This window comes from Triturus cristatus, chromosome 10 (genome assembly GCF_964204655.1).
Source record: "Triturus cristatus chromosome 10, aTriCri1.1, whole genome shotgun sequence".
Lineage (NCBI taxonomy): Eukaryota > Metazoa > Chordata > Amphibia > Caudata > Salamandridae > Triturus > Triturus cristatus.
In genome coordinates this window covers 861,843,073-861,856,409 of record NC_140593.1, presented here as the reverse complement: position 1 = coordinate 861,856,409, position 13,337 = coordinate 861,843,073, and the positions used below count along the sequence as shown (strand labels likewise).

Below are 13,337 nucleotides of genomic sequence, written 5' to 3'. Positions count from 1 at the left end.
ATTGGTTCATCTAGACAGCAACACTTTATCTATTTTAAATAGATATGACTTTAATTTAAAACTGGCTTGGAAGGAACTGGCTCAAACTAATTGCTGAGATGTTATAAAGGTGAATAGGAATGTAAAGAAAGGCCTCTTTTTGCATGATTACGCTCACGTTTTTGGACTGATGCTGCTATTTTACGACTATGAATGTGCATGGAGTCCTCAAAAAAAGGCCTCAGTGCCAGAGCACTGACCTTTAAAAGGTACATTTCGAATTGGTTGGAATAAGCTAACCTACATATTAGCCCTTAGTATATGGTACCAGATGTACCTATGGCTTGAAAGTTAAGTGTGCCTCATGGCTGCAGTACTTATTGTGACAGCACTAATGTGACAAAGACAAGCATGACTCCTAATCCACCATTGAAGGCTGCAGAGCAGTTTAAACTGCTAACTGAACTTAGCCATTTAAACAATGGCAAAAACCAAACCTTTTGTTTCAATATTTATACGTCACCCCCTAAGTCAGGCTAACAGTGTCTAAAAGGCAGGGTGCATTATACTAAAAAGATAGACATGTGTTTTATTAACTTTATCTGTTTTAACATTAAAAACCCCACATTGTTATTTTAGTGTGGAAAGGCTTGTAGACCCATTGGCAAGTAAGGAGCTACATACATGATGACAACTCAGCAGTGCTAAGTTCCAAATGTGACTATTGAATATGGTACTTCAAGATATCAAACAAAATCGATGCATTAAATCCAACTTGTTGTACAAGTCGAATTTAATGTAACTTTTTCACAAATGGCTTCTTAATACTTGGGGGCATCTTTACAAGAACTGACGCATAGACGTTGATGTGTTCGATTTCTTGCGCCTGCCGCAAGTGCCCTAACAACGCCATTGATTCCCTGTATTTACAATACAGGGCTCTGCGGCACAAGGATACATGGATACAGCAGAAATTCTGATGCATCTGTAGGTGCTAAAGTGACACATTGCTGGAGTCGGTTGTAAGACTGATGCATCTTTAGCAATGTGTCAGATCACAGAGGCAAGTCCCATGTTAATAGCCCCGCATCCATTCTTACGCCTGCTTTGAAACGGCGTAGGGATTTTGACACAGTCAAGTCATAGAGTGATGTAGTGAAATTTGCATCAATTCTACGTGGTTTTTAACGTGGAAACGCCTACCTTGCATACATTATACCTGGTGCAGGTATTATATGATGCAGGCCTCTACAACCTGCTGCATTGAACCAATGAGTCAATTTGTAAATATAGAGCAGTGTGGAGCACTGATTGCGCCGCCGCTGAGTAAAGCATACCCCTTACTCCCAACGCTCAAAATCTGCACTCGAGTGTGCTGGACCAGGGAGAGTTATCGAATTGCAGTTTGGTCGCCCAGCACAAAAATTACGGCAAGCTAAAGTGAACCCCTGGATTTGCTGGAGACCAGTGGCAACTGGTTTTATACTGGTCTTCACCCGGACTTAGTGGAATATCGACCGCTGAGGCCAAAGTCACCCCTCCGTGGTCTTGGACCAAGGAGTGGCCATAGGAAAACCCCAAAACCAGCTGAGAATCATTAAGCATCTTCATAATCCTTCATCTCTTGCATCAGGAGGACCCCTCTTTGCGCCTGTGACTGGCTCTCCATTGGAGTTGCAGCCCACAAGAGTGCCCTTATATCTGTTATCAAGTTACTTCTTGTGATCAACCCTAACCCATGGGTCACATATAACCTTCCATAGAACCCCCAGTATCTGAGTTTAAACCACCACAACGTGGATGTGTTCCTAGGTACTGGATAATAATGCAATTACCATTGCTACTGGAGTTGTAGCAGATCCGACTAAATTCTCCTGATGTGCCCCTGCTGAAGTCGGGTAAATTCATATTACATAGGATTAAGGGGCACATGCATCAAGCATTATTGCCTCCGCAAAAGGGCCGGTTAGCAGAATCAGCCAGTTTGCGAATGCAAAAAAATGCTTTGTAGATGTAGCAAACTCTAATTTGCGATTCGGTAACCTGTTACTGAATAGCATAGTGGGTTTGCGATTCAGTATTTGGAAGGGGCGTGTTTAGGGCGTCCCTTCCAAATACTGAATCCTAATGGTATGCATGAATGTTTTGTGAATGCGGTCCCAAACATTTGCATATTATCACCTACTTCAAGTAGGTGGTAACCCATTCGCAAATGGGCTCATCCCCTTTGTGAATTATTGTAAAAGCATTTTTAAGAGCAGGCAGTGGTCCCACAGACCACTGCCTGGTCTTAAAAAACGAAAAGAAAACTTTTCATTTAACTTTTTGTAAAGCATCTCGTTTCCCTTTAAGGAAAATGGGCTGTTTTACAAATAAAAGATTGGTTTATTTAAAAGCAATCACGGACATGGTGGTCTGCTGACCTCAGCAGGCCACCATCCCCGTGATTTTTGCGATTCCTAGGGGGTTGCAAATTGCGATCTACCCCATTAATATTAAGGAGGTAGAGCGATTTGCGACCCCCTAGGAATCGTTAAATGCAACTCCTGGAGTTTCATGCATTGGAAATTCTGATTACCTAATTGCGAATCTCAGAAAATCACAATTAAGTAATCGCAATTTCCAATTATGATACATGTGGCCCTTAATGCCTAGGTCTTTTTGCCCCAATCAAGGATATCTACTAAAGACCTTCTAGGAGCAGAATCTGATCATTTTGTGATATATGTGAGAAATTATTTTATTGTGACATGCAAGGCCAGCTCCAAGGCTCAAGTACTGAACTAGATGGTGATTATAACATAAATAACTATAAAACCTGAAATACCTAACCTGAGTCTTAGATTGATTGTTGCTTGTCTACATTGTTCCACATGGATATTTACGTTTCTATTTTTGATGAAATGATGATGTGAAAGGAAATATGTCAAATTATACTTTTCTTTTGTGTTTGAAAAAGCAACAAAAACATCGACCTAATGAAAAAAAAGGATTGTTTCATTTAGCAGATAAGATCAACTGGCAGCTCTCTACTCTACCATCGATTGGGTTAAACAACAAATTTGAAATGCTTATATGTCAATAGCATCTGGAAGAACACATAGACAAAAGGTCAGATCCTATTCATATAGAAAAACTTTGGGGAGATTTACTAAGATTTTACGCTGTTTTTGCATCACAAATATGACACCAAACAGCATAAACTCATTCATACTTTCCAGCATAAAGCTTGCTTAGTCCTGGAAATAACATGAAGCGAATAGTGCTGCTTTGCATTACTTAGCGCCAAATGGTTGTACCATGGGGCCCCCATGCAACGACCCAAGGTTTCTGACGCTAAACCCTATTTACTAAATAAAGTAATATGGGTTTAGTGTCAGAAAACTGCAACCTTTTGAAGAAGGACCAAGGAGGAGAAATGCTTTCATTTCTCCTTCCTTTTCCGACTTTGTACATGCGCTGCACTTTACAGCACACATACAAAGAGGGAAAATGGTTAAAGCCAGTCTACGCGTAGTGTCTTGTACTGGAAGGCTACCCATCCAGTACAAAGCCTATGCTACACTCACAGAGACACCCTTTCACTATGGCGCAAAGATGTCTCTGTGGCGCACAGCTGCTGATTTCTGTACCGGCGCTAGCGAAAGGGGAGGAGAGTGCCTTATTTTTGTAAATATGGCGCTCTCCTCCTCTCTCCTTTTCACGCATCACAGCATTTGCAGCTGCTGCACTGCGCTGATTGAGTAAGAGGGAAATCTGACCCCTTATCTTCTATTTATGACGACCAAGGACGTTCATCGTCCTAAACCATCTGAATTGGATTGGCACCTTGGATTTTTTCCAAAGCCTGTAAAACAGTATACCAAAGAATGCACACACCATCGATACTTGGTGAGGTCACCGACGAATCCCATAAGGAACCTCTATGAAGCATCACACAGGATAAAGCTCCCTTAACAGTCTAGTAAAGTTGACTGCACCTCTCAATCCTTGAGTAAAGTCAACTATATATCAGAGGATGGCACAGCCCTACATTGGCTTCTTGTTCAGAAAGGAGCTATATTCAAGGCTTTGATTGTGGTGTTTTAAAGTATCGGTGGGTTAGCCGAATTTATACCTGGCTACAAGCTGAAAAGTAAATGCATCCATACTAAACTATCTCACTCTGTAGACCTAAATCTGTTCATCTAAGACCCCCTAACTTTTATGAGTTTTCTGTAGATGATACTGTCTTACCCCCGGCTTCTAGATTTATTTGTGGAAAGGCAATTAAAGATTACCCTCAACATACTAATCCCTAGATCCAAATATTCAAATCACAAAGATAAAGAAAGCATGGAACGCTGTTGTTAAGTCCCCTCGTTGAGACTACACAAGCCCATTCGGAATGGTCCATCAAGGTGTCCACTCTCAGAACCCACAATTCCTATGCCATCTCTGTGGGAACGATCTTCCAGGATTTTCCTCCCACAATTCCGAGGCAGAGACTACAAAACCAAAAGCAAAAGGAGCCAGTGCATGGATCAAACATTTGGTTTATTGTTATCTTTAATCATTCATTTTAAATTACATATTTATTGGTCTTTAGTTCTACAAAACCTCTACATTCTGCATTCAGAGACATGCTCAGAGGGGTTTCTGCATAGTGTCAGCGTAAAACTTCTCTTTTACAAACCCCCCAAAATTAACTTTAAAAATAAAAACCACCTTTCTTATGTACAAGAATTTGCTATTGCCGTTATCTTATGTACAAATCTCTGTTGATGTTCCCTACAAGACATTTCTCTCAATTCCCAAGACGACAGAGGTTGGTTGGTTGTGGTTTTCAAGCTGTAGTTACTCTCTAGCTATGCTTCAGTGTTCGTCTCGCAGTAACAACCATGCAAGGGCGGTCGGTGCAGGTAAGCGCAGTGAGGCGGGCGGGGGGGGGGGTGTCGACGGATGACGAAATAGGATTTTTTTATTTAATTTCCCCCATTCCGTGATCTGTCGACATCCTCTGTCCCGCCACGTTTACCTCCACTGACCCCCCTTGCAACATTATCAAATTGTTTCCATTTTCTTGTCACTCCCAACATTACATTTCAATGGTTAAATGCCATAAATCTATGGGCAGTCTCAGGAGAAAAAGACCCGAACAGCAAAAGCAGGGAGAAAATAATGTCCCATTATCAGCTCCTCTTCCCTCTTGTCTGCATTCCGGAAAGGGAGACCACATCCAAAGGGCATCTTAGCAGGAGGCAGGGGTGTGAGTGGAGGAAAGGGGTGAGTGAGGCATAGAAAGAGCTTCCTTGGGTCAAGGCTAGCTTATTAGTGCAGAGTAGCACTCAAGTGTAGCAGAGGCAGGACAGAGGTGAAGAGAAAGTGAAACAGATGAGAGGCATGCCTCTGAGCATCTTTGTAATCAGATTTGTAAAAATAAGAGAACTGAGCCGGAGGCTCGATGCACTGAGGCTAAACCCTTACATTGTGGGAGAGCAGAAATGTGCTGAAATAACTTCGATTTAATGTGAGAAAAGAAAGAGACAGATAGAGAGTCCCTGAATACAAAGGGGGTGAAGAACACAAGACAAAGTACACTCTGTGGAACAAGAAGGAGAAGATAGATCCCATGGAAGTGTGGGGTATGTGACAGCTAGAACAAAGATAAAGGACCCACCGGTGGAACAAAGATAAATGACCCCCCGCTGGCACAACGCAACATGTGCCCACTGATGAAGCGTTTGGTGACTACCACCTAAAATACCACTGAGGCCACCGGCCTCACAGACATGCGAAGGACTTGGGATGAAAAGGGTTCTTATGCGGGATGGAGCCCTGAGTTGCAGGGGTGATGGGAAGATACAGTTCCCCTGCTGCTGGCTGTTGTAGTATTTAAGAGGTGAGTGTAGAAAAAATACTTGTCTCACAGATCTAAGCAAGAGAGTAAAAGAGACCTCAACATCTCCGCGTGGGACGAATAGGATATTCACAGAGATTGCTTGCAATATGTTACTGGCCACAGGTGCAGGTTGAGCTCACAGACAGGAAGAGACAGTTACTCCAAATGATGAGACAGGTGATACCAAGGGACTGATGCCTCTCGATGTAGGCTAAGGGAGGGCAAGCGATTGGTTCCATTTTTCCCTCATGGTTGTCTCTCGAGATCCCCCTCAGCCGGCCCCACCGCTCTTACGTGCAGCGGTCGCGGCTGAATGTGCTGAAGAGAGTGCGAGACTACCATTCAAAGGCAGTGAAGGGTGACAGGGGCAGCACAGCTCCCCTGCCATGTGAGACAATACAGCAAATTGTGTCAGATCACTCCCAGAGGCCTACAGATGTGAACACTCTCCTGTAACCAGGAAAGTCGCAATTCGCCTATGGACTGAAGGCATTAAAAGAGGGACATTCAAAGTGGCTTACAGGGCAGTTTCATGTCGGGGAAAGGTTATCTGAAACAGGAGAACCTAAAGGAACTTATGGACCAATGTTCATGTAAAACGTGAGAGGAGTTGTCCTAATGGCTAGGGCGGTCGCCCTCAAATCTTGGGTAACCGGGTTCGAGTCTCGGCAATGACACTGAACATCCTGTGATTCTGGGCAAATCACTTAATCTACCCCTGCCTAAAAAAATTAATGAATCCTCATGTAACACAACTGGTGTGATGTAAAGCGCTCTGATACCCGGTCAAGTTCGTGCTATATAAAACTCCGTAAAAGAAAAAAAACGTTGAAACTAGAACAAAATAAAAAGAGGTGGGAGCTCTCATGAAAACATAACAAGCTTCATTGGCTATGCCAATGATTTAAACACAGGCAACATTCACACTCAACAAACACAACGTGTCTAATTCAGGCAGAGTAAACACATGCAGGAAAGCTTTATAAATTGACAGAAACATTTAGTGCACGCAGAAGCAATAACACAGCCACCTCCGATGCACAACATTGCTACAGAAGGACGGCAGGGTCAAGGATGGTAGGGTGACATCAAACTCTTGCTCTCTGGGGCAATATTGGATTCAGCCCTGGTGGTCCTGAAATATCACAACACAATCTATTCTAGGGTTTGTTATTCCAGTGCTCATGTCAACCTCTAGAACTGTAAACTGGAATGCATTTCTAAACAGCACATTACTTGAACCATTTGTGGAAGGCGTGATTTGAACCTCCTCTGGAATAGCTGACCAATAGCCTCACTAGATGTTGGTGAACTATTACAGAACCGTGGAATTGCCCATGTCAGTGCATGAGTAAATCATGCAGTACGGTTTTCTTTCTTAGTATTCTGGGATGTATGGTCTCCAATTATCCCATCATAAAATCAGAACTTCTCGTCCGGCATGCAAAAAATAAACTTGGACTGGATCCGCCACTCATGCATGGACCTGGATCATTGGCGAACTCTACTGTTCAGAACGCTTGGGAAGCGGGGATTAACTTGGATAGCATGGCCGCGTTCTAAGCTCTTGTGAGTTCAGTGGAACATGGAGCAGGGCCAGGAAGCCAAGAATAGAGTTGTGTCTCCACGTGTGGGGGTTGAGGCTGGGGGCACAGGTCCTAGCAAACTTATTTCAACATGCTTCTGGGTATTAATGCTGGTTAATATCTTCCACATCATAATGCACATTTTCCTTCCTCAGTGCCCCGTAATTTCAGGTAGGGCAGCTATGAGTTGTTGCGGTTTGCAGTGGAGGGCAATCATGCTTATTTACAGCACATTGCCTTTGTTTCAGTGAAGATCGAGGACCTTAAGTAGTTTGTTAGATCAGGTACGACGCGCCTCCTGCCTCAACATACTTTTGTGCCTCTTATATGCAGCCTAGACATCCTTACCTCTTCAGGAGCTCAGTGGGTGGCTGAGGTGTGGCGTCGGAAAGAGGCAGCGGAAAGACATAAGGATCTACAAAGTTGGAGTTGGATGTTGGGGTTTAGATGAAGAACAAGCGAGAGATAGCCCTTCTAGCATACATTGATCCATCCTAGCGCGGGCCTCTTTCTGACTTCCACTCGGGTCCCTTCACAGGCCTTGCCTCTTAGCCAGATGAGACTGGAGCGCGGAGCAATGCAGAGGAGAGGAAGAGAGCTGGGAGATGCACGGAGGCGAGCAGAGGAAGAGGTACAGCTTGACAGTGGGTAGAGTGACCCTTTTCCCTGCACCTCTACCTCTGAGAAGTCATGAATGTTGGTTTTTTCCTGCTCCTCTTCTTGAATGATTTCCTCCCAATGAGCTAGGCCTCCGTGGGCAGGATGTTCCAACAGCTTTATGAACCGCTTAACATTTTCCCTCTTCCGCTTCATGGGTCCTTGCCTGCAACAAGGAAGGAACTTAGGACCGGAAGTAAACAAGTGGTAAAGACCATGACGGCGGATTATAAAACATGCATTAGGATGAGATAAGGCATTGATTTTTACATTTGGTGCCCTGAGTGTAACTGGGCCCAAAGGAAAAAGGAGCATGCTCTAAGTTTGAGCGGTACACAGGGGTTGCCACAAACACTTTTTGACTACAGACACAGAGAGTTTCCTTTCTGTTTCGGGTTCTTCTCACCAATAGTGTGACTAAGATGAGGGCAAGGAGTTAGCCCGGAAATGGAGGAGAAATGATAAGTACAAATACAGAGGGGCTGCCCATGAATTATGTTAGATTGTGTTGCATGGTCAGATTTTGATGGCCCAATAGATAGCCCCAAAATCTCACAGGCCTAGTTGTACATTTTCACAACAATTGGATATCGTACTTCAACCCAACAGAGATAACCACAATCTGTCCACCTATACGGCTGCTTTTGAAAGGTATTCCTCCATAGAACCAAGTCCTTTTTCTGGCTGGTCTGTTCTGCTCAAACCACACTAAGAATTCTGGGAACATAGAGAACTCACCGAGACATCATCAGCAATTTACGGAAATTTGTCGACCATGTCGTAAGCATTCAGCTCTTCCAGCTACACCCTAATGCTACAGTTCCAACTAAACATAAAAAGGCAAGCAGTGCAGACGGCTGCAGACCCCACCCACATGCAGAAAAGTAAAAGCTGCAATGGATGCATGATCAAGTAAATAGGCAGGAAGGAGTTGCAAGAAATTCTAGGAACTGGGTGTCACCATCTTCACCAGTAACCCATGGATGAGCGGCATGCCTCACCAGATGGCAGAGAGCAGGAGACACAGCATAAAAAGGTAAAAAGGCTGGTTCCTTTGTATAAAATATAGTGGTGGTCTATCTCCTTTGTGACCTTTCCTGGATATCCTACCACAAAAATCCCTTGGGCCTCCTATAAGTGGAGCATTCCAACGACCACCCACTTATTTGCCCGCCCCCCCTTCCCCGGCTTATCAGCCTCACACAGCCTGTACGTGGGTTGCAACTGGCTGCAGATATGTTGTCAAGTAACACATGGCTATTTTTTCTGTTTTGGATTTTTCATATCATTACTATTATTACTAATATTATCAGTATTACCATCATCAATATATTATTAATATTTACGATTATTATGTTCCTTAGCAATGGCAGAAAGGCATTGCTCCTTAACACAGATGTCAGTCTTTAGAAGCAGCAGTCAGTTCCTGCAGGTTCCATGACGACTGCTACATTGTGCTTCCACAGGCGTAGGATTCCTGCCTGACCCGCCGCCTACCCTGTCTTGCCTCCTCTACCTACATCACCACACACTACACCCAAAGACTAGTTAGACCAGCTAATGTATTTGAGCGTGTTGTCCATCAGAAGAGTTTGTTTTTGCTTGACTCAAAGTTGTTTTCCTTGCCTTACAGAACGAAGGAGAAGTTGTGCCATGATTCACGTTGTAGGCCCCCAAGGATAGAATTTGAAAACACTCAAATGCCCCCATCGGGTAACCCACCCCATTTCACTATCCTGCTGCTTCTCCCTTAGTGCTGGGTGCCCCTTGCTTGACTATACAGACTGATAGATTGTCACCTTCTGCAGCCACTGCCCACTCTCAGTATGACTGACTCTTTCTCAAGTAGCCCAGGTAGTTTTTGACGAAATTGTCCTCTTTCATTTGGAAGTCATGTTTGAGGTTTCTTTTACACAGACGACAGAAGTACGTCAGAGATGATTCCTTCTTCCATCAAAGGGAAATGACTGGAGTCCACAGCAGCAGCAGACTGGAAGAACTTCTCGAGATTAGAAGATGGATGGAATCCATGCTTTCTCCCTTAACATCCAACTCTGTTACAATCAACTGTAGGTTGTGCAGCACAAGGCAAGTAGCCCCTTTTAACATCTTCTTTGAGTGATACATAACATCTTTGACTCTCCACCAATGAGATTTCTCCAGCAGAGTTTGGATGTGCTACAGAGGGCCTTGCAAGGTCAGCTTCACCCTCTCTGTCTGCCATAAAAATACCTATGCACCCTAAGTCAGACCACCATGATCCCCCACTAACTCCCAGGGTCTGAGGGATGTCTCTGTGGGGTCCGCAGGTCCAGAGGGTCCCCCAGCTGTTCTGGCAGGGATAAGCGCCTGCAGTTGTTGGGAGTGGAAGCAGTCAGACTAGTGCCAAGAGGTTCTGCCCTTGGAGGGGCAGAGGGTGGCGGTGGTGGCGGTGGTGCCACGGACGATGCTCTCGGCATTTCAGGGGTGGGATAAAGCAGCAGGGTTTCTCTGTACAGTCCAGTGTCCACCTGAAGAGACTTATGTGGCTTCTGCTGGAACTCCTCAAAGCCCTGGCAATTGGAAACCTGGTGGATAAAAGGAAGAGTGGCAGAGTCAATGGAATCAGCATTTGTCACACTGCACTCAAAAGTCAATCGGTAGCAGGTACGGTAAGGGGAGTGAGCCCCGTATATGAGACAGAATTCAAAGGGGTACTTTAAGAACATGTCACATCTATGGATTGATATCTATTAATAACACCATCGATAGGAAGTTAGTCTGGAATGTGGTAACAAATGACCTCTCAATAAACAAAAGGAGGTAGTGACTTGAGGAATGGAGCCTAATGTACATAAGGAGCCATACAAAGATGGGGAGAAAATGTACACTCAGGAACATATAGTAGAAATTAAAGCAATACAACAGATGTGGTAACTGTATGAGAAGCCTAAACAGAAGACAGACACACATCAGAAGCCTTCTGTTGACTTATGCCAATGAGGGATGGGCCTCTAGTAGGAACATGAAGGTTAGTATTTAAGGAGAGTGGGAGAACAAACAATGAATTTGTATAAATAACCACAGGAGGTTCTCATTGAATTCTAGACCCAGTACATAGACAAAGTAGAGGGCAGAAGGGATAGGAGCAGAGAAGAGTGTCACGAATCAGATGGTTTTGATAAGAAGAGAGGTTCGCACCACAATATTTCGCTGGTCCTTTCATGTTACCTGAGATTGGGATGCCAGTTCCTCGGAGTTAATGGTGGTGACAGGAAGCCCTGGGTGCCCTCTTTGCTCCCTTGTATCATGGTACATGGTACTCTGGGGTGGAGATGTCACGGTGCTGTAGGCTGGAGGGACCAGTGCCATCTGCCTCTGGAGGAGCTGCATGATGGTGTTTACATCAGATGTCATCCGGCTTTCCAACCTGGGCAGCAAAAGACAGGGACTGTTAGAGGTCCAAGAGAATACTACAAACAAGTAAGATAAGATGATATATTTGCAACAGTCAGTTTTAAAACTGTTGTGAGTATAAGAGTTTAAATTAAGATTCTACAATTCTATTTCTTTAATTCACTTTTCCAATTTTACAATTCAGCCACCGTTCTGCTTGGACGCATTGAAAGCTGCTAACTTAAACTAGTCTCTACTCATTGAGATCTTCCACCATCTTGGACAAAGAAGAGAATTCCAGCTCAGACATTTCCTGGGGATTCACCTTACAGTCAAGGAGAATACATGGGGTGGAGACAAAAAGTAGCCACTCTTTCCATCAGCAATAAGTCTCTGCAGGATGGGGGGTCCTCAAAGAGCGCTTCTGTGCAGCATCAGCAGAAAATATCCACTTTTGGCCCATACCTTTCCTCAAGGACAAAAGTCCCCCACTTATCCAGATCCAACAACAGCAGAACACTAGAAGACTCTCTGTGCTCTCTTTTTATGTTATGTACACATTTAACCATGGATGACCATTTGGATTAACTGTAACTTAGAATGGACATTTGACCCTAGTATACATTTTAATTAGCCTGCTAGTGTCAAAGGACATAAGTCCTTAAATATGTGGTGTAAGACATTTTAGATCATACAGAAGACACACCTGTACTAAATATATTTGCAAAGGCTGATCTGAATACGCCTTGGCTAGATTGGTCTCAGACAATGGAGGGGCTTCCTGGCCCCCTTCTGTGTTTAGGCCTTAATGTCAATGGCCTTCTCCTCATCTATGACCTCAAGCTATCTAGGCCAGTTACATGCTAAGTGTAACACTCTCTTTTTCCAAAATAAACGACTGAAAGAGTTTTGGAACATGCTTTCACCCCTCTCTTCTTCGATGCAAAATCTATCTTTAAAAAAACAAAAAAGGTTCTGTGTTTAATTTGATCTTCCTACTTTGAAGACCAGGTTTGTATTTCATGAATTACAATACAAACTACATTTTTTAAAACCACCATAATGCTCCTCTAAATGTTATAAAGGCAGAATTAAAAGTAGTGCACCATAAGATACATTCGGAAATGGATACAGGGATCAAGTATTAAATATATGGTATTAAATTGGGGGAGAGGAGTTGGCCTAACGGCTAGGGCGCTCGACCTCGGAACTGGGTTCGAGTCTCGGTAATGACGCCGAACATCCTGTGATTCTGGGCAAATCACTTAATCTCCCCGTGCCCAAAAAAAAAAAAAAAAAGAATGTGTGTCCTCATGTAACGTAACTGGTGCTATGTAAAGCACTCTGATACCTGATTGGATTTGGGTCTAGTTCGCGCTATATAAAACTCTGCAACAAAAAAAAAGGGAAGGCAGTGAAAAACAGCAGAAAGTAATGGGTATTGCTTGCACAGTTCCACTACAATGCAAGACCACCAGGCAGCACTGACATTTGGATCCATCTCAGGCTACGCGTGCTATACTGCAGCTCCTCCCAAACTTGGATCCAGGGAATTTAACTTGAACCTTCATCTTGAAAGTTCCTCCATTGGTCCTGAGGAAGGCAGGTGATGGTACTCCAACTGAAGTGCATTCACCACACTGTAAATAAGTGGGGTTCTTCTTTATCCAGGACTTCACGTTAGAGAACTTGGGGCTAGAACAAATTATTAAGGGTACACAACAGATGGCTATTGTATAGAAATCCCTACTTGTGAAACACAATAGGATTGGATTTGTTTACCTGTTTGTAAATATGGCAACCATTTGAGAGACTGTCCTATTTGTGCCACTAATTGTTTTTTAGGTCTCGGCTTAGAC

At 43.8% G+C, this 13,337-nt stretch overlaps 1 protein-coding gene across 1 annotated transcript in view; it reads right to left on the bottom strand.

Annotated features, from left to right (window-relative positions):
• Positions 1-4,498: 4,498 nt before the first annotated feature.
• KCNH2 (potassium voltage-gated channel subfamily H member 2) overlaps positions 4,499-13,337 on the bottom strand; it is a 1,592,201-nt gene continuing 1,583,362 nt past the window's right edge. Inside the window, exons 14-15 of the mRNA XM_085628486.1 lie at positions 11,314-11,512; positions 4,499-10,670 (exon numbers count right to left, since the gene is read on the bottom strand). Of these exons, the coding sequence (XP_085484612.1) occupies positions 10,371-10,670; positions 11,314-11,512 (499 nt within the window). The 3' untranslated portion in view covers positions 4,499-10,370. The remainder of the gene's footprint in view (positions 10,671-11,313; positions 11,513-13,337) is intronic.